Source organism: Rhinoderma darwinii, chromosome 5 (assembly GCF_050947455.1).
Source record: "Rhinoderma darwinii isolate aRhiDar2 chromosome 5, aRhiDar2.hap1, whole genome shotgun sequence".
Lineage (NCBI taxonomy): Eukaryota > Metazoa > Chordata > Amphibia > Anura > Rhinodermatidae > Rhinoderma > Rhinoderma darwinii.
Genome location: NC_134691.1, coordinates 209,980,366 through 210,007,325, shown reverse-complemented (window position 1 = coordinate 210,007,325; position 26,960 = coordinate 209,980,366). Strand labels below are relative to the sequence as shown.

The following is a 26,960-nucleotide window of genomic DNA, read 5'->3' as shown; positions in this document are numbered from 1 at the left end:
CCATAGAAAGTTATGGAGTTTGCATGAGTGAAACAGCAGAATTTTGGTAGGTGAGTTACGAGCCGTATTATATCAGATATACTATTAGATCGGCGTAAGTTGTTTGAAAAGTTAGTTTCTGTTTAACTCCTTAAAGTGTAGCTAAGCGTTTGGCAAACTTTTGACATGTCACAGGGACATGTCAGAAGTTTGGATTGGTGGGGGTCCCAGCACGGAGAATCGCTTCGTGTCTGTTAGGCTTTTTCCGGAAAGCCGATGGATCAGAGTACGGGCTCATAGACTTTCTATTGAGTCCATACACATTTATTTCCGGAAAAAGCCAATCACTGTTCCCGGCCGTTAGTCCCGAGTGTCAGCTGTAATACACAGCTGACATCTGCAGCGTATGGAGCGCCCTCCATATTTCCCTATGACGCTGATCACGTACATGTACGTGATAATGCGTCAAGGGGTTAAAGTGTAGCTAAACGTTCGGCAAAATTCTGACATGTCATAGTGACATGTCAGAAGTTTGGATTGGTGGGAGTCCGAGCATGGAGACCCCCACCAATCGCTAGAACGAAGCAGCTGAAGTGCTCGTGTGAGTGCTCAGCTGCTTCGTGTCTGTTCGGCTTTTTCCGGAAATAAATGTATCTGTGTACGGACTCAATAGAAAGTCTATGAGCCCATACTCCGATACATCGGCTTTCCGGAAAAAGCCAAACAGAAACGAAGCAGCTGAGTGCTTCAGCTGCTTCGTTCTAGCGATTGGTGGGGTTCTCCGTTTTTGGACCCCCACCAATCCAAACTTCTGACATGTCTCACTCTCTTATGACATGTCAGAAGTTTGTCGAACTTTTAGCTACACTTTAAACTATTAGATCTTAAATCATTAAAGTTCTACAGTGTATAATTATTATTATTTTTTTTCTATGAGCACCCTTTTAATATATTTCTAATAGACTTGTAACATATTTATTAAAGGTATACTAATGTTTTGTTTTTTTACATCAAAAAGGTATGTGACCTTCATGATTGCTATGGGCAACCACATGATTATTCAATGAACATTGCATTTTTTAATTATTATTTTTTTGGGGCAGGCTTTTTTCGTTTAAAAACACTAACCTGACTGGTTTTATCACACAGTGTTTGTATCTGATGAAGAGCCCGGTTCAAGCTCGAAACGCATAATCTTGTGCACTATGGTTACTTTTTAGCCTTAGAATTTTTCCCTGAGGAACAGAGTCTCGGAGTAACTGCTCTGTTTATACCTTTTTAATTTCTAAGATCTTTAACGTTTCAGCACAGAGGAGGATAACATATTAGAGTGATTTGGGGAAGTGGAAGGCGTGGGCAGAGAAATGGCAAATTAAGTGTGGATAAATGTAAGGTTATGTACTTAGGCTGCAAAACTGCCAGTGAAAAATACTGGGGATATTGGTGGACAGTACATTTAACTAAAGCAATTAGTGCCAGGCAGCTGCTGCCAAGGCAAATAAAATCATGAGATGCATCAAAAGAGGCAAAGATGCTCATAACAAGAACATAGTTTTGCCTCTGTATAAATCACTAGTCAGAGCACACATGGAATATTGTGTACAGTTTTGGGCACCTGGTTTAAAAAGGACATGGCTAAACTACAGGAATTGCACATTTTTTTGAGAGGTGGGATCAATAAAAACCGCAATTCTGGAATTGCATATTTGTTTTTTTCAGAATTGACTGTGTAGAATACATAACATGATACTTTTATTGTTTAGGTCGCTACGGATTGCGGCAATGCCAAATATGTGGAGGTTTTATTTTTCTTCCAATAATCTTTTTTATGTTGATTTTTTTTTTTTCGTTTTTCTATAAGTCTAGACTTGATTGCTTTAATAATACACTGTCATAATTCTGTATGGCAGTGTATTATGTCTGTCAGTATATTATCGGAGTTTTCCCAAACCATGGACAATAAAGCAAAGTGTCGGCCGTATAATACAATCAGCACCCACAAATAAATGCATGGGCACAACTCCTGTGTCTGCACCATCACTGTGATGAACGTTTACGTAATTTTGCGGAAACTACCTGCCTACCATAATGTAATAGTATTTCAAGGGGCGGAAAGGGGTTAATTAATCTTGCATATGTCTTATTCAAACAGAGAAATTGTTCAGAGAAATATTCTCTATTATCCAGAGCAGAAACCTGCTCATGGTCACCCGTTTGTCTGCTGCAGGGGAAACGTTTCACCGAAAAAACTCCAAAAGCCATAGTCTTTTTCTGATCGGCTTGTCCTAAAAGAACTTTGGAGGCTAATGTAAAGGATCTGCCAGACACAGCTTCTGTGTCGACGCGCGTGGGTAATCAGTCTGCACCTGCTCCTAAGTCTGAGAGAGTGACTCCATCTTCTACCACTCAGCCTGGAAGGCTTAGGAGTGGGAGAGCCTATCACAGCCTGGCCAGACGGAGCTAGCTCCCGCCCACTGTCTATTTATACTTGCATTTCCTGCTCCTCCTTTGCTTGTGATTCCGCCTGTTTCCTGGCTCTGCTGCTCCTGCTAATACTATTGACCTCTGCTTCAAATTTACCCTGGCTTTACTGATTACTCTCCTGCTCTGCGTTTGGTACCTCGTACACTCCTGGTTTGACTCGGCTCGTTCACTACTCTTGTTGCTCACGGTGTTGCCGTGGGCAACTGCCCCATTTCCCTTAGCTTCTATGTACCCTTGTCTGTCTGTCGTGCACTTATTCGAGCGTAGGGACCATCGCCCAGTTGTACGCCGTCGCCTAGGACGGGCCGTTGCAAGTAGGCAGGGACTGAGTGGCGGGTAGATTAGGGCTCACCTGTCTGTCTCCCTACCCCGTCATTACAGCTAATCATGAAATCGGTGCCAGCTATCAATGAACAAGTGGTAAAACTTGTGGTTACTCTACCTTACTGGTTAACTTAGCAATAATTACTTCATTTTCCATATTTAGTGGAAATAAGTAAAAAACATTATTTTTTTTGCATAAACAAGATTTCACTACTACAGAAACAGAAACTTTGCAATGTTTCTTTTTTATAGGCGCAGCCAAACCTAATTATATTCCAGAAAAATGCTCTTTGCAGTACCTTCTGACATGGTGCCTTGAAATACGGGCACTGCCAAAGAAGGTATGTATGAGTTACGGTCTTTTTTTTTTTTTTTTAAACTTTCATTCAATACAAGATTTAAGTTTGCATGGTACTTTATCAAGTTTCCAAACATCAGTTTTAGGTCTTTATTTAAAGCGCAAGTCTAAACTTTTATGGTTGTTTTTGCAAAAAACGGTTGAGATTGGCATCTTTCTCACCTTCATACAGTCTGCAGGCTGGGAGTATAGTTGAAGGGGGTTTTTGCTATACAAACAGAAGAAAAGGGAGGAATCCTTCAGCTCATCACTTTCTGTGTCTTATTCGTACTGCGCTCGGATCCTCGTACTGCTACTGGCAACGATCACAGGAGAAAAGAGAAGGCTTTGATCCAGCACTGGTATATAAAAGGAATCTGAGTTCCAATTTTATTGGTATACAACTTTAAAATCATCAAAGTGCAAAAAAAGAGGTGAATCGCATTGATCGTACGCCTACGCGTTTCAGACAGCTCTTGTGTCCTTAATCATGGCATGAGTGAATGTCAATGCCGACTCCCAAAGTTTATATCCGGTATATCTGATCAAGACACATATCCCAGCACCTGTGATTCCCGGAAGTGCGGAACATGTAATACAACAATATATTATATGGCGACCATTTAACATGCATATTTAAATATTTTATCATGTCAGAAACTGTGCCCTCATTCAAAGAGCCACGTTGTTGCTGTACTTTGATACATATACAATATAACAATTGGTGTTGTTTGTAAATCTGTAGGATTTAAAGCCGGATATGAACGGGTCGGGAGACAAGTAAACTGTGCAACATGAAATAAAGAAATAGAAAAGAAACTTTAAAATAAATATGAATAGAAAATATTTTGAGAAAAACAGGGATATCATCTCTATTTCTCAAACAAACCATTTAAAAGCAAAAATGTCAATGTGTATAGAGTGGAACTGTAACCATGTGGTTTTAGTTTTACATGATGAAAACTATCACGGGGGTTATTATAGATGCGGTTCTCATCCGTGCAAAATATGCCGATTTGCTCAGCCCACTAAAATTGTCTATGACTCGGGGGGAGTGATGACTTTTCCTATTAAGACATACATTAATTGCAATAGCGAGTGTGTCACATATGTTATCGAGTGTACTGAATGTAACCTAATGTATGTTGGCTGTACAACAAGAAAACTCAAAATCAGAATTTGGATATGTCCGGAATCCCAATATTCCTGTAAAGGATCTGCCAGGCACAGCTTTGGGGTTAACTCCCATAGGTAATCAGTCTGCACCTGAATCTACGTCTCTGAGACTGACTCCATCTTCCACCACTCAGGATGGCAGGCTTAGGAGTGGGAGAGCCTATCGCAGCCTGGCCAGACGGAGCTAGCTCCCACACTCTGTCTATTTATACCTGTCTTTCCTGTTCCTCCTTTGCTTGTGATTCTTCTCGTGTGGTTTCCTGGCCCAGCTACAGATCCTAACTATTTGATCCTGCTCCATACTGACCCTGGCTTACTGACTACACTCCTGCTCTGCTTTTGGTACCTCGTGCTCTCCTGGTTTGACTTGGCTCGTTCACCACTCTGGTTGCTCACGGTGTTGCCATGGGCAACTGCCCCTTTCCCTTTTTCTTTGTATTCCCTTGTATGTTTGTCTCGTGCACTTACTGAGCGTAGGGACCGCCACCCAGTTGTACCCCGTCGCCTAGGGCGGGTCGTTGCAAGTAGGCAGGGACAGAGTAGCGGGTAGATTAGGGCTCACTTGTTCGTTTCCCTACCCCCGTCGTTACAATTCCTGGCATTTCCAATGCTGCTAGGCACTTTATTGTGTGCCATTAAAGGTCAGTCAATTCATTTAAAACATACGCTATAGAGAAAATAAAGGGTTCCATACGAGGTGGCAATATGAAACAGACTCTACGGGACAGGGAGGCCTTTTGGATCTATAGTCTCAAGACTAGGATTCCAACAGGTCTCTATTTGAAAAGGGAATTAATGTTCCACTACTGATCGGTCCCCCAGGGTTATTTAAACGTAATCATCATCTATTATATGCCATATACTGAGTGCAGGTTATACTGTAAATAATTAACCTTTTTCTGTAAATTAGTAGTTTCTCCTATGGATAGTGACTTTAAATGATCTTATAGGATTCGTTGAGAGCTATAGCATATCACACCATAGAAATTAAATGCTGCTAAATAATGCATATATTACATATAGCCGTCAAATAATATTTACAAAATCCGATATACAGTTCCACTCTATACACATTTACATTTTTGCTTTTAAATGGTTTGTTTGAGAAATAGAGATGATATCCCTGTTTTTCTCAAAATATTTTCTATTCATATTTATTTTAAAGTTTCTTTTCTATTTCTTTATTTCATGTTGCACAGTTTACTTGTCTCCCGACCCGTTCATATCCGGCTTTAAATCCTACAGATTTACAAACAACACCAATTGTTATATTGTATATGTATCAAAGTACAGCAACAACGTGGCTCTTTGAATGAGGGCACAGTTTCTGACATGATAAAGTGCACTCATGTTAAATGGTTGCCATATAATATATTGTTGTATTACATGTTCCGCACTTCCGGGAATCACAGGTGCTGGCATATGTGTCTTGATCAGATCTACCGGATATAAACTTTGGGAGTTGGCATTGACATTCACTCATGCCATGATTAAGGACACAAGAGGTGTCTGAAATGCGTAGGCGAACGATCAATGCGATTTACCCCTCTTTTTGCACTTTGGTCATTTTAAAGTTGTATACCAATAAAATTGGAACTCCGATTCCATTTATATACTACCAGTGCTGGATCAAAGCTTTCTCTTTTCTCCTGTGTTTGCTATACCTTATTCCAGAATTTTCTTTATCAAACAGCTGCTTCATTCTTCAATTAACCCTTTAATGGCCATGCCTATTCTTTTTTTCTTTTTATTTTTTTTTATTTTTTTTCTTTCATTTTTGTTTTTTCCTCCCTGCCTTCCAGAAGCCATAATTTGTTTGGTTTTTTTTCTTCGACATAGACGTATGCGGGCTTGTTTTTTTTTGCGGGACAAGTTGTAGTTTTTCATGACACAATTTCCATGTAATGAACTGGGAAACTGAAAAAAAAAATTCTTTGTGGCGTGAAATGGCCAAAAAACAGCAGTTCCGCCATTGTTCTTTGGGTTTCGTTTTTACGGTGTTCATCGTGCAGTAAAAGCGACATGTTAACTTCATTCTACGGGTAAATATGATAACCGCAATGCCAAATTTAAATAGTTATATTGACAACGTGGGGTGGACAGCCAATTACAGGAAGGGGGACACCTAGTGGCAGTAACCTCACACAGAATTTGCATGGAGAGATCAACTAAATTTTAACAGTAAGAAAATTACAAAGTTGGGTATCAAGTATACTATTAACTTAGCAGAAGTTGTTTAAAAAGTTTGTGTCCATTTAATTGCTTTTTCCTTTTTTTTTTTGTCCACATAGTAGACTTGAACAAGCAATCGTTTGAGCGCTGGTACAAAACACTGCAATACCTATGTAATGCAATGTATTGTGCTTTTTACCGACTCCTATAAAGCATGAAGATGGCAGAGGGGGGGCCTTCATTAGGCCCCACAGACTGCCATGACCACCATCAGCACCCCGCGATCACGTCACAGGGGCATGAGGTGACAGAGGTGGGCCACCCCCTGTTTCTTATGGCTTAGATGCTGCAGTGATGTGTCAGCTATAACATACAGCCAACACCTGTTGAGTATGGAGCAGGCTCAGCCCGTGAGCCCGCTTCATACTCCCCCCCCCCCCCCCCCCCTTTGCAGCCATGACGCACAGTTACGTCACGTTTCTCCAAGGGGTTAAATATTATCGCCACACTTGAATAAAATGAATGTACAAAGGCAAATATTACCAATAAATACCACTATACCTGACCCAAATAAAACCGCCATATTATAACCACATGTTACCACAACATAATGACTGAATAATACCACCATACTGAATAAAAACTACTGTACTAAGAGCAATATTACCTTGCTTTTCCAGCAGCCTCCCTACGTTTACCCAAACTACACAAACTCGCCATGCAGCTACTACCTTCAATTTTGTTCCTCTCGCTGCCCCATTTGCCCCTATTACTCTACCTCTGGTGTTGCACAGTACCCCCAAATAATGTACTTCAGAAATAATGTCATAACTATGATTAGCCCAAAACAATAGCGCCACACAGACTGTGTACCTGAAAACAATAGTGCCAGATATATAGTGCTCCCAAAAATTATAGTGACCGATAGTGCCCCATATTCTGCCCTAAGCTCTGTGGTGCCCCAGGTGATAATCGTGCCTAAAAAAGTAAAAGGGCCATCTTTTGTACCTCACACAGTAATATCGACCCCCCCACACAGTAATGGTAATCTTCTCAGTGCCCACAAATGGTAATAGTGCTCCCATTACTGCCCCACACAGTAATAATGCCCAGTGTTGTACTCCATACAAAGTAATAATGCCTCCATTATGCCCTCTAGACTGTAATGAAGCCCCGACACTGTACTAATGACCCATTTTGTGCCCACCATAGAGTGAAAATGTCCACCTATGTGCCCCTAGAAAATAATTCAGTTTAGACATTAATATTTTCTGTTTTGAGCCCCTTAGAAAGTAATCATGACCCCTGTGTGTCCCCTTGACTGTAATAATACCCCATTTTGTCCTCAACACAGTAATAATGCCTGTATTTACCCAAGAAAGTAATAATGACCCGTGTCTAAATGTATTTAGACCCCCATTTCCCCCACAAAACTTTGTGCCCTCTAATATGTAATAGTGCACCCTGTGTTCCCCGAAAACAAATAGATCATACTCCCCTTACTCCGATTCCATAATGAGCGGAGCAGCAGAGACCTCTTGAGGCCTGTGAAGTTCTTATTTGAATTCGTCTGTAAAAATGAAAAAAATAATTCTGAAAAAACATAGAATTTTCAATTTATTACAAGGAATAAAGAATACGGCAATACCCCACATGTGGTCATAAACTGCTGTTTAGACCCACGGCAGGGCTCAGAAGGGAATGAGCGCCATTTGGATTTTGAAGCGCAGATTTTGCTGGAATGGTTTTTGATGCCATGTCGCGTTGCGGCCTGGAGGAACCATAACAGTGGAAACACCCCCAAAACTTACCCCATTTTAGAAACTAAGGGTATAGTTAGCATTTTGACCCCAGTTTGTTTGCTAAATTTATTGGAATTAGTCTGTGCGGATAAAAATCTACTTTTTTTTCTGAAAAAAACCATAGAATTTTAAGTTTTTAAAAGGAATAAAGGAGAAAAAGCACCCCAACATTTGTAAAGCAACTTCTCCCAAGTAAGAAATACCCTATATGTGGTCATAAACTACTGTTTGGACACACGGCAGGGCTTAGAATGGCAGGAGCGCTACTTGGCATGCAGACTTTTTTTTTTAGGCACCATGCCGCATTTGCAGAGCCGCTGTGGTACCAGTACAGTAGAGGTGACTCCATTTTGGAAACTATACCTCTCAGGGCATTAATCTACGGTTGTAGTGAGCATTTTGATCCCACAGGTGTTTCATAGATTTTATTTGAATTAGTCAGTGAAAATGAAAAATTAAATTTTTCCAAAAAATATGTCGTTTTAGCTCCAAATTTTTTATTTTCAAGAGGGGTAATAGGAGAAAAAAAAACACACAGTTTATTACTCAATTTCTCTCGAGTATGACAATAACCCATGTATGGCCCTAAACTGCTGTTTGGGCACATGGCAGAGCTCAAAATAGGAGTGCCATTTTGGCTTTTAGAGGTCAGATTTTGCTAGACTGGTGTACAGGCGCCATGTCATTTGCAGAGCCGTGAGGTACCAGAGTACATTAAAAACCACTGAGAAGTGACCCCATTTTGGAAACTACAGCCCACAAGACATTTATCATTTGCCTGGACATACGACAGGGCTTAGGGGTGAAAGAGCACAATCCCCATTTGCGGTCTCTTCTGGTGATTTTCACAGCATTGGCCGACAATTGCAGGTCTCTGAGGTTAAATCGTAAAACAAACCCCCAAGTAGTGACCTCTATTTTGTAAACTGCACCCCTCAAGGCAAAGGGATGTAGTGAGCATTTTGACCCCACAGGGTGTTTTTTATTTATTAGAAATTAACGCTCAGCGGATGGTGCAAAGTGAAAATTAACATTTTTCACTGATATGCCATTTTAGTGACCAATTTGTGGTGTCCAGTTTGTGCCACTGCAGGCAAATTAACACATAAACTGTCAAGTGGGTTCTCCCGTGTATGGTGATGCCATATATGTGGACGTAAACTGGTGTTTGGGCACACTATATAGTGTCTGGGGGTCGAAGGCTTCCTGTCGAAACGCGCGTCGGGGTGGGATGCCAGACGGTGTCCTTCACACGATGGGTAAGTTGCTCCATTGCATCTTGCAGCTACAATTATAGGTACTCCCTACCTATTCCATTGGACAACGATATACATATACATATATATATATATATATATTTTTTTTTTATTATTATTTTTTTTTTCTGACTGATAGATTGTTGTAGCTATATCTCTCATGTATGATTTTGATGCATTAGTGGGGAGCATGTTTTCTTTGACTCCTTGTGGCCTCATATATGTACATGCAGCTTGCATGCTGTGACCTACTCCACATTCATTGCTCTCTCCAGTTAATAGCCCCATCATGTGTGTCACTGTTTGGTGTCCATCTGTACTGTGGTAATCATCTCTATATTTGAACTTGTTTGTTGTTTTGTTGTTTTATTGTCATTAATAAATTTATACCTTTTTAATGTTTTGGTGTGTCAGACTCCGATTTTTAGGTTGTTGTTTTCAATAGCGTGTTTCTACACCGTTACCACCATGTACATTATGGGCCCATGTGCCTCTCCCCCCCCCCCCCCCCCCATATGTTATATATTTATTATTTGGGTTTATTTTCATCATATGGATAAGGGGATTTTGTTTGTTCTCCATATTGGTATAGAACACTATAGGGTTCAGAAGGGAAGGAGCGCCGTTTGGCTTCTCGAGCGCAGATTTTGCTTGGCAGTTTTTCTATTTGGGATTTTACTTGTATTTCAGTTTATAATGTGGGGGCATATGTAATCTGTGCAGAGTAAATCAGGGTATAATAAGAGGGTATAATAATGCGGTAAATAAATAATTTGTAGATATGTGGCCGGTGTCGCACTGATAGATGGACAACACAGAAAGACCCTGGTAGTTAGTGGGCATATGAACAATAACTAATGACTAAATGCCCAAAGACAGATATAGCCCTAACTTGCCAGCTACCTAGAAGTAAATATAGGAAAATACTTTATTGTTGCTATTGTAAGCAAACTGACGAACCAATCAACCTTCATATTCAATTATATTTTTACTATGAGTCCAATGAGACTGTAGTTCGGACCATGATCCCTGATGTTTAAGTTTAATTTTATGTATTTATTTTTTCATTCTACTTTATTTTATTTATGTTGTTGTCCCTATGACACTATTAGGCCCTGTTCACACGGATATTTTGACGAGTTTTTTGGCGCGGAAACCGCTCTGCAAACTCGTCAAAAACCGTCCGAAAATGCCTCCCATTGATTTCAATGGGAGGCGGGGGCGGTTTTCTCCTGCGAGCGGTAAAACTACCTCGCGGGAGAAAGAAGCGACATGCCTTATCTTCGCGCGGTTACGAGTTTTTTGCCGTAGCACTCAATGGGCGCGAGCGAAAATCGCGGCAAGCGGCGTGCAGGAAGGATAAAATCTGCCTCAAAATCCCAAACGGAATTTTGAGGCAGAATTTTCCGCCTGCAAAAAACTCTGTGTGAACACAGCCTTAGCCTCCTTCATTCGCATCATTCCCTGGAGGAATCCTATCCCAAATCTAGTGCCTGTACACATTCACTATGTCAAATACTGTGATATTTATGTTTGATATATACATATTTGTTTCTTCATTTTTGAGACTGAGTTCCGGGATATGTTTAATATACTCAGTTTACTATAGCAGCCCAGCCAGCTACAGATAGATGCTGGATACCATCTATACTTACATTATTCCTCTCAGCGACCTCCTAAGTCCCAGCGCATGCGCAATGTCTTTAGTTCTCAAAATTTCTAAGTACTTGGCGTCTTTCCATCCAGACGCTGTTTGTCTGTTTTCTACTTGTGCGCATACGCGATTTCGAACAGAGGATTAGCTAACCTCTTCGATTGGCTTACTCATCACGTCAGTGAGGGGCTCGTTTGTTATCCACTGTGATTGGTTAATACATGGATTCACCTTTAGTACGTCATTCCAAGTTTATAAAACACGGGGAAGTTCCCAGTGCGCCATCATTAGTCCCGGAGACCCCTAAGAACGCTGCATGTGTAGCGAAACATGTCGGGGGCTAACTTACAGTGTATCGCTGGTAGTATCAATTCAATTCACTAGATAGGGGAGATTTAGCGTTCTGCAGCCGCTGACTCCAATTGCTATTTATGGACTACATATAATCACGCCATTTACAGCTATCCTACAGGCATTGAGCCCAGGAGTTTTACTTCTAGCAGCGTGCACTAACTGTTTTAGTACTTGTGGTTCGTCAGTTTGCTTACAATAGCAACAATAAAGTATTTTCTTATTTTTACTTCTGTAGGTAGCTGGCAAGTTAGGGCTAGATCTGCCTTCGGGCATTTAGTCATTCGTTATTGCACTGATAGATGGTGCCAAATCTTATCCGTTTTTGGAACGCTCTGCACAATTTGTGTTGCCATATTCTGAGAGCCAGGACTTTTTTATTTTTTCTCCACTGGAGCTGTGTGAGGGTTTATTTGTTGCTTGACAATCTGTAGTTTTCATTGGTACCATTTTGGGGTACATGCGATTTTATTTATTTATTTTTAAAAAAAAAATTTTATATCATTTTTTTTGGCAAGCAAGATGACCAAAAACAAGCAATTCTGACAATGCTTTTTATTCCTTTTTTTCACGGCATTCACCGTGCACTATAAATGACATATTTACTTTATTCTGCTGGTCGATACGATTACGGCAATACCATATGTATATAGTTTTTTTGGTTTTTTTACCACGTTTGCACAATAAAACCCATTTTTTTATAAAAATAAATTATTTTTTGTATCCCCATATTCTGGGAGCCATATGTTTTTTTTATTCTTCCGTCAAAAAAGCTGTGGGAGGGCTTGTTTTTTGCAGGATGGGCTGTAGTTTTTATTGGTACAATTTTGCGGTACATGCTCCATCACGCACGGTGATAAGGCGCTAACGCATTAGTGCTGATGACGTAACACTACGTGATTGGGCGGGAAGGGGTTAATCTGTGAACTCTTTAGGTCCTTTGTAGTTTAGCTTGCCGCAATGGAACATAATTGGAGATTTTATTAAACACATAAGTGATCAAACAAGTGTATTCCATTGAAATTTCAGTAAATGTAAAGTGCCACTGTTATAAACAATAATTACAGAGCATATCAAGATTCGGTCAACAATATTCTATCCCATCACTCCTGCCAACGATTGATGTATGAACACCCTGGTCCTCTTGCATTAGGGCACCAAGGTGTCCGTATATTAATCGTTTAAAAGATCTCATGTGTTCAAATGAATATTCCCATAATGAGTATACAGAAGTTGGAGGGTGGGAGAACAAGGGCATAAAGGTGCACTATTTATTAAATGGACTGAGAAGAAAATGGAGAAAACAAAGAAGAGGGGGAAGAGAAATAGATAAAATATGGGAGTAGAAGGGGTAGAGGATAAAGGGTTCCAGTGAACCATAATAGAGAGTCCGGATGTTGCTCGTGGTTATGACTGTGTACATGGTTAGAAGTTTTGGAAGTCCAGTGACTCAGTCCGTGGCTGCCAGATTGTCAGAAATACATATGGTCTCCAGAGTGTTCTGCAGATCATTTATTTCATTCAGCACAGGTGGGACATCTCCTATTGTCATTCCATCATGGAAGGTATGTGGTGGGTACGCCAATAGCTGGGTATAACCACTCATCTGAGAGCCAACAGGACCAGGCAGAATAAAAAGAAGTGTTGTTAAGGGGAGAGTTGTCAACCCTGTTCCCACTGATTTCGTTAAGTCGATCAGATTTTATCCCAGAAGGATTTTACACTATCACATCCCCACCAGATATTTAACATTCTGCTCTACTCCATTTCACAAAGCCAACAGATCTCCGGAACCGATGGGAATAGAATGTGAAGGCGTGTTGGGTATCTGGAACAACTAGTTGTTTTCTTATAATTTTTCTCTTGAGCTGCACAGGCCACTGAACGCCTGAACGTAAAGAGAAATGCTTTTTGCCAGTCTGACAGTGATATTGACAGGCTCAAGTAAAACCTGGATCATTTTTGCAGGTGTCCTGAATCCGGAGATCATATAGGAGGTATATCATGTGTGCGGGCAGGGAGGTCAATAGGAAAAGTCCCTCAAAGGGGACAGACTGAAAAGAGCACTGTTCCCCGCGGATGGATGCAAAGGACTTCAGTTGGGTCTACTCTAACTAAGAGAGTCTATGTGCCTTCAGTTCCGCAAATGTGGGGAGCCAGAAAGTACATGGTGGAGACACCGATCGTCCACCGCCTTTCCGAAACTAGGAAACCTCCTCATCCTGTCCCTATTCGGAGGGAATGCTGGATTAAAAAATAAGTGTGTGATCAGGCTATTGCCCCTAGATAGTATGTTTTTTAGTATTCATGAATTCCATAGTTTCAGGCCATGTTTCAATAATGTGGTATAGGGGTTAATGTGTTATTGGGCGGTTGTTTGAAGCAAGATAAGATATTTTAGAGTAGAAATATAATTTGTTTGCTTCATCACCATTTATTGTTAAGATTGGTTTGGAAATGCCATTCCAGTAGATGGATGAGAATCGAAGCCAAGTGGTAGAGCTTCAAGTCCGGAAGACCAGCTCCTTCCTTCATTTTCAGGCGTGAGAGTGTGTGTATGTGTGTATTCCCACACGTTCCATTAGCACACAATTTGTTGCCGATTTTTTTTATTTTTGAAAGAATGCGTTCAGTAGAGAGGAAGGGGCTGCGTGAAAAATATAAAGGAACTGTGGTAGCACATCCATCTACAGAGCGTTCATTTGCCCAAACCATAATAATCCCTACTTATCATAGGAGTGCTTTAACATACGTTCTGAGAGAGAGTGATAATTGAATGCTTTACTGTGATACCTAACATGTGCAGTTGATAAAGAGACATGGAATGTCTCAATTTTCGTGGAATTGACTTTGAAGTTTTTCTATAATGCAGATTTGTGTTGTGTCTTCCCTACCTGTAAGCCGTGAATGTTAGTTTTTTTATGATCGCCGGCCGATGTTCGATCACTAGGACATAAAGCAGAGGGGAGAGTTGGCGTCCCTGCCTGGTGCCATTTCAAACTGGGGCGGAGAGCATGTCATTAATTCTAACTTTAGCAAAGAAGCCGATATGTAAGGCCATCATTTTTTGGGGAAAAATCTAGGGCCCAGCCAATTTCTTTGAGCGTTGCTGGCATAAAGCCCCAATGCACGCAATCATACACTTTCTCTCCTTCTACTGACATCAATAAGAGTGTCTGAGATATGGTCTTGGCTCCAGAATAAGCGTTTTGTTAATGGTGTTTTGTTCTTCCCGCTCCCTGACAAATCCCACTTGATCAGTGTGGATGATTGATTGGAGGAAAGGTGTCAATTTGTTGGCCAGAGCCTTGGAGAACAGTTTCACATACACATTAATGAGAAAAATGGGTCTATAATTGGGGATATGGATGGGTCCTTGTCCGCCTTTGGCAAAACGCTAATATTGGCTTCTAAGGATTGAGTGACATAGGGTGAGGCGCTGGAAAGTGTATTAAAGACTTTATTGAGGAATGGTTAGACCTGTTCTTGAAACAACTTCTAGTACGCTGGAGTAAAACCATTGGGTCCTGGGCTTTTCTCAGCAGTGGTAGTTTTAATGGCTACACTAATCTATGGGTCAGTTTAATCTTCTTCAAGTGCCTCCTTGGAACTATCCACTAAGGTGCTCAGGGCCGTTTCCTATATATATATATATATATATATATATAATATATATAATATACACACAGGGTGGGCCATTTATATGGATACACCTAAATAAAATGGGAATGGTTGGTGATATTAACTTCCTGTTTGTGGCACATTAGTATATGGGAGGGGGGAAACTTTTCAAGCTGGGTGTTGACCATGGTGGCCATTTTGAAGTCAGCCATTTTGTATCCAACTTTAGTTTTTTTCAATGGGAAGAGGGTCATGTGACACATCAAACTTATCGAGAATTTCACAAGAAAAACAATGGTGTGCTTGATTTTAACGTTACTTTATTCTTTCATGAGTTATTTACAAGTTTCTGACCACTCATAAAATGTGTTCAAAGTGCTGCCCATTGTGTTGGATTGTCCATGCAACCCTCTTCTCCCACTCTTCACACACTGATAGCAACACTACAGAAGAAATGCCTCCCGATCTGACCCCCTTAGACTTTTATCTTTGGGGTCATCTGAAGGCAATTGTCTATGCTGTGAAGATACAAGATGTGCAGCAACTGAAACTACGGATACTGGAAGCCTGTGCTAGCATTTCTTCTGCGGTGTTGCTATCAGTGTGTGAAGAGTGGGAGAAGAGGGTTGCATTGACAATCCAACACAATGGGCAGCACTTTGAACACATTTTATAAGTGGTCAGAAACTTGTAAATAACTCATGAAAGAATAAAGTAACGTTAAAACCAAGCACACCATTGTTTTTCTTGTGAAATTCTCGATAAGTTTGATGTATCACATGACCCTCTTCCCATTGAAAAAACTAAAGTTGGATACAAAATGGCCGACTTCAAAATGGCCGCCATGGTCAACACCCAGTTTGAAAAGTTTCCCCCCTCCCATATACTAATGTGCCACAAATAGGAAGTTAATATCACCAACCATTCCCATTTTATTTAGGTGTATCCATATAAATGGCCCACCCTGTATATATATATATTACGTCTATTCTGTCAGTGAGAAAAAAGGGAGGGCATATCTATAAATTCTCCTTTTATGTCAGAGCTGAGAATAGTCTGAGCAAAATACTTCAAGGATTTCAGTCAGATTTTGGGTCTCTGTCCCATTGGCCCATTTTATCGGAGAGAAGATATGTACGTGTTTGTTGTGTACCTGTAGCAGGCGAGATAACGGTCTGCTGCATTTCTTGGCCTAGTCATAGAAGTAACGTTTGTACCGGTCTCAATATCTTTGATATTTTTGATCTAGAAGAGATTTGAGCTCATCTCTGGCTTTTTGTTAAGTCAGCATGTGTGGACAGGGATAATGTCTGTTTGTGCAAGTTTTCCAACCTGTGGATCTGCAGGAGAAGTTTGGAGACTTTAAACTTTTTCTCTTTCCTTAATCGTGCCCTGTGTTTGATTAGGGTGCCCTGGAGAACAAATTTCAGAGCTTCCCTCTGTGTGTGCAAAGTTGTGAAATCCGAGGCATGTGTCACGATAAGTGATCCAATGGTGTCTTTGACATTAGCCACGCACACCACATCCTTAAGAAGATTATCATTTTATCAACATATCCAGGAACAATGCACATTATACTGTGTTAAAATTGAGAGGAATATTGGGGCATGGTCAGACCATACTATGTTACCTATAGAGGCTTGAGGGTGCCACGATAAGGTGTGAGGAAAAGGTCAATAAGGCTGTATGAATTGTACGAGGATGAAAAATTATGTATAGTCCCTACCAAGTAGGTGTAAGATTGGGCATATGTCTACTAATTTGAGGAAGTGTAGGTTATTCTTTAGGGAGCGAAGATGTTTCTGGGGAGCAGTTCTCTGAGCAGTTGAAGTGTCTTTAGAAAAATTTAAATCCCTACCAGCAATAAATTTGTCTAGGAAACTCGCGAGTAAATTTAATAAGGAAAACAAGCAGAGATCTGACCCTGGTTGGGGAGATACTAGTAAGCAATAGTGTAAATTGTAGAATTAATATTGAGTTTTTCAAAGACCTACAGTATCTACCACTGGTGTCTATGTGAGAATCAAGAATGAACTGGGCCAAAGATTTATGAAAAGCTATAGCTATCCCTTGGATCTAGATACAGGTAACCAGTGGGAGTAGTACTATTCACACGACAGGGTCTGAGTGTCGGCCAGTGACGTCTGGGGCTCCTCTTGAAGCGAAATCCCTGGCCAGAGTGTTGCCGATTCTTTGGCATGTGATTCCGCTCTTAGGTTGAGTCCCTGACATCATTGTCCATATATGGACAGAGACCTCAGGGGCTCCCTCTAGGAGAGGAATCCACGGCCAGGGAATAACGCTCCTACAGGGAGCTACAGTAGCGCGATCTACAAGGGGGATGGCAGCGTCTACAGGGGCGGTGCTATCTACAATAGGACTGTGTGGCACTACCTACAATAGGGCTGTGTGGCACTACCTACAGGGGGCTATGTGTGTCACTACCTACAGCAAATAATCTCCTCCTCCTCACATGCAATACGCCTGTGTGAATATCCCCATTTGGGGTGAATTGTTTTTACTGCAGCCGTGTGACTGCCTTTAAAAAAAATTGTTCGGCACATAGCCAAGAAACCCTGCCGCGTGAAAAGGGCCTTAGAGGCGGAATACGTAAGCCTTCATGTCCTCACGCTGCCTAAGTCCCATATGGCGGCCAGGGCCTTAGCCTCATAGGAGTGGCCAGTATACGTGGGATCACCCTCTGGGGGAGTTGGAGATGCGCGCCGGTCGTGGGGAACCCACCCTGGAAACGTCAAATAGTGCAGGCGTATGCGGGCCAGAGTCTACACTATGCATAGATAAAGAAGAGGGGCTGGGGAGTATCGGCGTATATTGCACATACACGAGATGTACGTCGGCAGAAACGACCGATTAAGACTGGACCAGCCAATCATCTAATCTGTATGGGTGTGTCATGACTCTTCTCCGATTGCAGATTTCGGGGTAAAGAAGGATCGGGCATTTCGGGATTCCCGATCCTTTGTTCTCATGGGAGATATGCCTGATGTCTCACTGGAGATGTATGGCAGCGGTTTTTGGGGGTCATCATATTTACGTTAAAAATATAATCTGTGTTCAGTAACTCTTCTTTAAATTGCAGAGTAATGTGCTGTTCACTATTTCTTCAAAGATAAATAACAGAATTGTATATACTCCTTTTACCTGGATTCTGTTATGCATAGTGTTTATGTGTAATGTGTATATATGAGAAGGCATTGCTGCTTTTATCAAAATTTACAAAGTATAAAATCAGATTTTTTTTTTACATAACATGTAGGCCTTCTTGCGTGCAATGGTGGAGTCTACATCTGATGCTGCAGAGAAGAGGAGGTTGCTGGAGCTCTGCAGCAAACAGGGAAATTCTGATTATAACTGTTTCATTAGAGACCATGCGATCAGCGTGTTGGACCTTCTCAATGCATTCCCAAGCTGCCGGCCTCCTTTAAGCCTATTAATAGGTAAGTCGACATTCCTTATCACAGGTATAAAATCTTAGCTTTTGTATAATGGCGATAATACCACCCTTCTGCCTATCCATCGCTTTCTTTCCCACTGAAATATTTTAATTAATTGAAAAAAAGGGACAATGAAGGAAAAAAATAAAACGGAACACATAGTAGAAAATGATTACAGAAAACCGTTTAGTCAAGCAAGCATCACTTGCCTAAAAACAAAAAGAAATGAAGACACTTTGGTTTATTAATTTAACACTAGGCCTAGTTCACAGGGAGTTTTTTGTAGGCAAAAAAAATCTGCAGATTTTGAACTGCCAGTGCCGTTTTAAAGCTTTTTTCCCCGCATTTTTTGCCTGCGGCCGTTGAATCTGATGTAAGAACCGTGGGCAAAAAGCGCTTAGAAATGAGTGCTGCAGGTTTTTTCTGCCCCCATTGATTTCAATGAAAAAACGCCTCTGCCTTCGATTGAAATCATTGTGGGGCGATTTTGGCAGTTTTTTGGCGCTGATTTGACGCGGTTTCCGCATCAAAATGAGCTCCAAAAAGCTCTGTGTGAACTGACCCTTAATAATAGCACCACGTCTAAAATCGTTGGAAGCTGTAAACCTACACAATCCATTTTTAAAAAAAACCAAACATTTAAAACTCACATTTAATATAGGCTTTTATGGTTGCTTATTTCATTATGGCCTTGTGTTGCTTATATATGAATTGGTTGCAAAAGCTGCCCGGTAAAGCTGATATCTCTTCCAGGTCTGTTCAGCATAAGGGCTCATTCAGACGAGCGTGCTCCACGTCCGTGTGCTGTCCGTTGAAATAACTGACAGCACACGGACCCGTTCATTAAATGGGGCTATTCAGACATACGTGAGTTTTCACGCTAGTGTCCGTGGCGTGAAACTCACTCCATGTCCTATATTGGTGCGTTTTTGCGCACTTTGTCGCCCATTGAAGTCTATGGGTGCATGAAAAACACAGACCGCACACGGATGTGTTTCACGCATTAAACGCAGAGACGAGAAAAACGCATGCCACATGCAAAGCACACTGATGCCATATGCAACGCTCACTGATGGCATACGGACATGAAATTCAAGAAACTAGTGTGAATACTGTATTACTCTCCCGGTCTTATTTGCGATCTACCTCTTGATAGTACAGTATATAATTAGTTAAAAATTCACAGTATAATAACTGTTCTACTGGGAGCTGCTTAACACTGTTGCGTTTGGTGAAATATTTCGGGGGGGCTGTCAGTGTATTACATGTGTTTTCCATGGCAATGTCAGACTGCAAAGTATTGAGTAAGGCCCCATGCACACGTCCGTAGTTTTTATCCTCAATTATGGATCCATACTAGCAGATAAAATACTGACACATTCATTTCTATTTAAGGGTGTGTGTCCGGGCAGTGGATATGAGCCGCAAAAAATAGGACATGTCCTATTTTTTCTATTTACGGATCGTGCTCATATACTTATTACTGTGAGCCCGTAAAAACTGCACGGACGTGTTCATGGGGCCCTATATGGAGGAATTGTTTATCTTGCTCCTTCAACACCATAGTGTTAGGGTGTGGGGGAGCAGGCTTTTGAGCTTTGCTTGACTCTTTCAATTAATCCTAACACAGGGTTTCAAATGTATTTAAAGATACGATAATCCCTGATGATGTGTCACTTTCACCTGTGACACTGAAACGCGTTGGATTGTCTTAGTCAGCGAGGGGTGTCAGTACAATATATCATAAGGGGAGAGGTTTGTTTGGCGGTGGAACAATATCACCACACCATTATACCTCTCTCCATTACTGACCGATTGTCTGAGCCTGTTGTACTGTATTTAAGGCTAGTAGAGCTCATTTTAATAAATTACCTATTAAACAATTATTTTAATCGTTCTAATCCAGGCAGTCAATTATGTCAGTATGACATGTCAGAAGTTTGAACATTTAGTTACCCTTTAAAACTCGGCTTGGCTATAAAATATTACAGAAAGACCTAGATAAGCTTGCAACATGGGGAAAAACGAGGACGAGGGGACATTCATTGCGTGTGGAAGAAAGACGTTTCAGACATCAATATAGGAAAGGGTTCTTTACAGTTAGAGTAGTCAAACTATGGAATGCCCTACCCCAAATGGTAGTAATGGCAGACACTATGTCAGCATTTAAAAAAGGATTATTGGGATTAATGTGTGATTCCTCCTCTTTGTTGACGTGACAGTTATCGCCACTTGTCACAAACTGAGGACAGAATCCTTGAACTGAGAGACCTTACTTTATCACTCCGGCAGATCGATATGCGCCTAGGCAGAGATGTCAGCACTGTTTAACGATGCGTAACTGGAGGTTAGGGGAACAACAATGAACTAAAATTACAGCAAGAGGTGCGCGGTGTTTGCACAACATTGGGCTGCGAGCCAGACGTCCAGCTACGGGTTTTCCATTGACCACAAGCCACTGCTCTCAAAGGCTATTATGGTGCACAGCAAGATGGCAATGGAAGCTGCAATGGAGGCCTATCCTCTTCAGCGATGAGACCCGCTTTTGTCTTAGACGCAATGATATCCGGAAATAGTTTTGGAGACCACGTGGGCAATACCATGAAGAGGCCTTCACAAAGGGAACGTCACACCGGTCCTACACCCAGGATTATGGTGTGGGTTGGCATAATGTCCAGTAGCCGGACCCCTCTAGTCTTTCAGGTACACTAACAGCTCGGCGTTACATTGATTTGGTAGTGGAACCAGTGGTACGGCTATTTCCTCAAAGTGACCCAGAAGCCGTTTTTCAACAGGACAACGCCAGGCCGCATGTTGATTGTGCTACTGTGAGCAGCCTGCGTGGCCTAAACGTGCTACCATGGCCTGCAGCTTCTCCAGACTTGTCTCCCATCGAGCACATCTGGAAAGTCATTGATCAGCAATTGCAAATTTTGCCGCCAGCAGCCAGTCTTGATGTTGTGCGTGCCCAAGTGCATTCAGCGTGGCATAACATTCCTCAGGCAACCATTAATAACCTCATTGATAGCATGCCAAGGTGTGTAAGTGCGTATATTTCTGCGTGTGGCAGAAATACGATACTGAATAAATCCAGATGTTTGGAACATTTTGTTGCCATATTTTATCATTTGCATATCACTAATATGTCTCGATCCAGTGATTTGCACAATTCCAAAACTTTTCCTTCTTGGTGTTACAATTTCAATGTTGAGGAGTATATATTCCAAAGCTTAGCGCTCCCCTTTCCTATCCTGGTCACATATAGGTTAGGATAGGAGACCTGACAGATCTGTTTTAATAAAGGCCACTTTCAGATAAGCTTAATGTGGGTGCTTTTTTGCACCAGTATTACAGATGCAATAGCCCGATTTCCTGCGGTTCGTCAGAACCAGAGTTCAAACACTAAAGAAGGAGGCACGGGTATTGCATCCATAATACAACTGCAAAAAAACACCTGTATTACACTATGCTTAAAGTTGCCAAAGGTTATATTTTATTGTACACCATAGTGAGTGTGGTCAATATATATTGGATTGGATCTGCAACCTACAAGTAAATAAGTGACTATTGTTTTTTAAATGTTTTTAGTTACACCTGTGGTTGTCTGATGTTTTTTGTTTTTTTAAAACCTACTAAAGGATAAAGGCCCTTTTACACTGTCCGATAAGCGGCCAGTGCAGCGAGCGCCGATCGAAGAGACATCGTTGATTGGCGCTCGTTTGCTCCGGTCACACGGAGCTATGGATGGGGACGAGCGGTCGTTACTCTGTTCACTCGTCCTCATACATTATTATCATGTCGGCAGCGTGTCTCCCTGGTTACACAGGGAGATGTGCTGCTGACAACGATAATATTTCACTTTTTTTCAGCGTTTGCTCGTTCATCTTCAGATCGTTCCCCTGTTTACACAGGGCAATTATCGGCAACGAGTGTTCTATGAACGCTTGTCTGCTCGATAATCGTCCTATGTAAAACCCCCTCTACATAGTGCCTGACATGCATATTGCATCTTGTAGATAAGCCATCAGTTGGTAGATAATAACTACGGGCTTAATTGAGGGGGTCAGGGAGACCATTTACTTACATTTTAGGTTTAATCCACGGCCAATGGGGGTGTGGCTTAGCGCTGCGTAGTGGCATAGCTTAGCTAAATTAATGGGCGGGGCTTAGTAGTGCCATTGTCCAGAGATGCCTGTTCCTGGTAATTCAGAGCTGTCTGTCAAGTTACCTGCACAGAAAGCAGGTAAGTATTGCATTGTAATTGAAGTATTTAAATTCATGTTCATAGTGTGAGTTCACATTGTGTTTTAGCCCTATGTTTGGCGTGTGCATCGGGAAATTTCCCAACATATACTCTAAAAGTGTCCATAGAGCTCCATTAGCCTAACCAAGGCCCAAAAATTTCCTTTTGGCCTCTGTCAGGCTAGTATATGTCTGTATGCCTATTTATTTTTTTGAGGATGGAATAATGCAGTAAGCTGCGTTGTTCCAGCCTGAGGAATCACGCAAAAAAAACAACCTATACCGCACAGTATAATTTTTTTTAACATGGGAGCATATGTGTGATGGATACCACTTAACGTTAAACATATACCTCGGGGAACTTCTCCAGGGCCAATGTCCCCAGGAAGAGCATCAGGTAGCGCTCGGCTGGGGGACTCCAGCCCTGGGGAATCCCCTGGCGTTACTATCCATATATGGTCGGGGATTCCAGCATCTCAAAGTTCCTAGCATGTCACTATCTTTATATGGATGTCAGGGGCTCCCTCCAGGAGCGTAATCCCCGACGATAGCGCTTCTGATGCTCTGGCCGTGAACTCCATACTTTAAAGATTTTGGCATTACTGTCCATAGATATGCCTATCTGTCGCTACCTTTTGTCGGAGGTATACGTCGGGGCTCCTCCCGACGTGTACCTCAGAGGGAAGAAAAATAACATGAGATGCAGGCCTTATACGTTTTGAGTGTAAAAAAAATAAATAAAATATATATATAATGAGTGTGAAATACGCAGTTTGTGTGAGTAGCATGTGTGCAACATGCATGTAAAATGTTAGCGATATACAGTGTGTGCAACGTGTCCAACATGTGTAGTGTGTGTCTAAGCAAGTGTGCGCAGTATGTTTTAAGCGGTGTGGCATGTGTCCAATATGTGATCGGCTTGTGTGTGGCGTGTCTCCTGTGTATAAGCAAGGAGCGTGTGACATGAGACCAATATGTGTGAGTGATGTATGTGCGGTAAGTGTTAAGTAAATACAAAAGGCCTCCGCATCACTCTATACAAATTCCGGTACTCTTTGGGGCTGTAATTTACCATTATCTTGTAGACAGTAGATGAAAAAAGGGGTTCCAAGGCACCAGGTTCTTTTTAAATTGTACAGTTTATTTTTTTGCATACGTCAAAATAGCTAATATGTTGCTTTTAGGTTTTAAAATGGACCCGGTGCCTCGGAACCATTTCTTTGTCATGTGTTAAATGTGTAAGAGCTGTGGGAGCAGCATGGTATGTATAGATAATAAATGAAATTTTGTTTTTTCATTTTTTTTTTATTTAAATGTGCTGAAATATATAATACTCTTCTTTTACACAGGCCTTTTGCTGTCCGTGTCCACCGGTTGTTTTATTGTATGGATTTCGTAAGAAAAAAATAAATAAAACTTAAGAGATTTAGACTAAAGTAATACAAAAATATTTGTAGGTGAACAGACCTTTTTAGATTGTTCGTTTTAGTCTGGTATATCTTGATGTCTTTTTGTAGGAATTAGTAACCATCTTTATGTCTGTGTTTATAAAGAAATATGAGTTATGTTTTTTTGGTTTTTTTTCCTTAGAGCATCTTCCAAGGTTACAACCAAGGACGTACTCTGCTGCCAGGTAATATTACTGTTTGGTTTTACTACAGTTACACACAGAATGTAATTAAAGTGAAGTAACTTCGTAAGTATATTGCATTACAGCCTATATTGTTTAAGGCCTCATGCACACGACTGTGTGCGCCGGCCGGGTCCCGTCAGTGATCCGTGGAAAGATAGGACATGTCCTATCTTTCCACGGATCGGAAAGTCGGGGGCGTTTTCACGGACCCAATTCACCCGCTAAAGTGAATTGGTCGTGAAAACTATCGGATGCCGTGAAAAACGGCCCAAGTGGTGCTCAGTCATGTTCAACGGGCTTAAGTTCAGAGCTGTATTCACAATTCTGCTGCATTCAGATCTAAATTTTGCTGATTAAATACCTACGCAAGGCTTGCTCTGGTGAATTGTGGTCTGAAAGTGTTAAAGAGGTTCTGTCACCAGATTTTGCAACCCCTATCTGCTATTGCAGCAGATAGGCGCTGCAATGTAGATTACAGTAACGTTTTTATTTTTTTTTAAAACAAGCATTTTTGGCCAAGTTATGACCATTTTTGTAGTTATGCAAATGAGGCTTGCAAAAGTCCAAGTGGGTGTGTTTAAAAGTAAAAGTCCAAGTGGGCGTGTATTATGTGCGTACATCGGGGCGTTTTTAATACTTTTACTAGCTGGGCGCTCTGACGAGAAGTATCATCCACTTCTCTTCAGAACGCCCAGCTTCTGGCAGTGCAGATCTGTGACGTCACTCACAGGTCCTGCATCGTGTCGGACACATCGGCACCAGAGGCTTCAGTTGATTCTGCAGCAGCATCGGCGTTTGCAGGTAAGTCGATGTAGCTACTTACCTGCAAACGCCGATGCTGCTGCAGAATCATCTGTAGCCTCTGGTGCCGGTGTCCTCGCTCGTCTGACACGATGCAGGACCTGTGAGTGACGACACAGCGTGATCTCTCGAGAACACGCTGTGTCTTCACTGCCAGAAGCTGGGCGTTCTGAAGAGAAGTGGATGATACTTCTCATCAGAACGGCCAGCTAGTAAAAGTATTAAAAACGCCCCGATGTACGCACATAATACACGCCCACTTGGACTTTTACTTTTAAACACACCCACTTGGACTTTTGCAAGCTCATTTGCATAACTACAAAAATGGTCATAACTTGGCCAAAAATGCTCGTTTTTTAAAAATAAAAACGTTACTGTAATCTACATTGCAGCGCCTATCTGCTGCAATAGCAGATAGGGGCTGCAAAATCTGGTGACAGAGCCTCTTATACTTCTACGGTGGTCCCGCAAATCCTTTTCTTCCTCACTTTTCGACCGCAGTGAGGATGACATTGAATGGAGTGGCGGTTGAGCATGCGTGCTGTTGCTACATTCAAAGTCTACGGGAATGACAGAAACAGCCAAGTACAGCGATTGAACATTGAGGAGGAACAGGGTGTTCCGAACCCCCATTCTCACGATCGGTAGGGCTCCCAGCGATCAGACCACTATCATGCGGATACGTGTTAATTGTCAACTCTGTAAATACCCCTTTAACAAAAATTATGGAACGTTTCCTGTAAGAAATGTGGATGCATAGTTATATCTGCATGGTTGCCCTCATACGTTTCACACTATTTTATTCTCTAGAAGAGTGATTCCAAACTTTTTAGCATTAGGGAACCCCTAAAAATAATTGAAAAACCCCAACCCATTAATTTTTATCAATAAGAAAAAAAACAAGTGATTGGCAAGTACTTATAAATCAATGTACCGAAAAAAATATTTGTAATAATCGAAGAGGGCCCCTCAATTAATTCATAACCCAGACCAGCCCTAAGTTCATTTAGACCCCAGACCCCTAAATTAATTCAGGTCCCAGACCACTAAATTAATTCAGGCCCCAGACCAGACGCCTGAATTATTTCAGGCTCCAGACCAGATCCCTAAATAGATTCAGGCAACAGACCAGACCGCTAAATACATTCCAGCTCCAGGCCAGACCCCTAAATATATTCCGGCTCCAGGCCAAACCGCTAAATACATTCCGGCTGCAGACAAGACCCCTAACTACATTCCGGCTCCAGATCAGACCCCTGACTACATTCCGGCTCCAGACCCCTAAATACATTCCGGCACCAGACCCTGAAATACATTCCGGCTCCAGACCAGACCCCGAAATATATTCCGGCTCCAGACCAGACCCCGAAAAATATATTCAGGCTCTAGACCCTGAAATACATTCAGGCTCCAGACCAGAGCCCTTAATACATTCAGGCTCCAGACCAGAACCCTTAATACATTCAGGCTCCAGACCAGAACCCTTAATTGATTCAGACCCCTGAATAAATTTAGATCCCAGACCCCTGAATAAACTGACTCCTAATGTCATTTAGACCACAGTTCAGAAAAAAAAAATATTTACACTTACGCTCCCGGGTCCTCTTTACTACCATGTGTCGCCGCGCACAATCTCCTGGCACTGGCCAGCGTCCAGACCATGTGGGTCAGGT

The 26,960-nt window shown here is 41.6% G+C and overlaps 1 protein-coding gene across 4 annotated transcripts in view; it reads left to right on the top strand.

The window, feature by feature from the left end:
• MTRR (5-methyltetrahydrofolate-homocysteine methyltransferase reductase) overlaps positions 1 to 26,960 on the top strand; it is a 92,809-nt gene that overhangs the window by 37,865 nt on the left and 27,984 nt on the right. For all 4 annotated transcript variants that reach the window (XM_075826912.1, XM_075826910.1, XM_075826911.1 and 1 more), the window contains exons 8-10: positions 3,040 to 3,128; positions 18,434 to 18,614; positions 24,444 to 24,486. In XM_075826912.1, the coding sequence (XP_075683027.1) occupies positions 3,040 to 3,128; positions 18,434 to 18,614; positions 24,444 to 24,486 (313 nt within the window). The remainder of the gene's footprint in view (positions 1 to 3,039; positions 3,129 to 18,433; positions 18,615 to 24,443; positions 24,487 to 26,960) is intronic.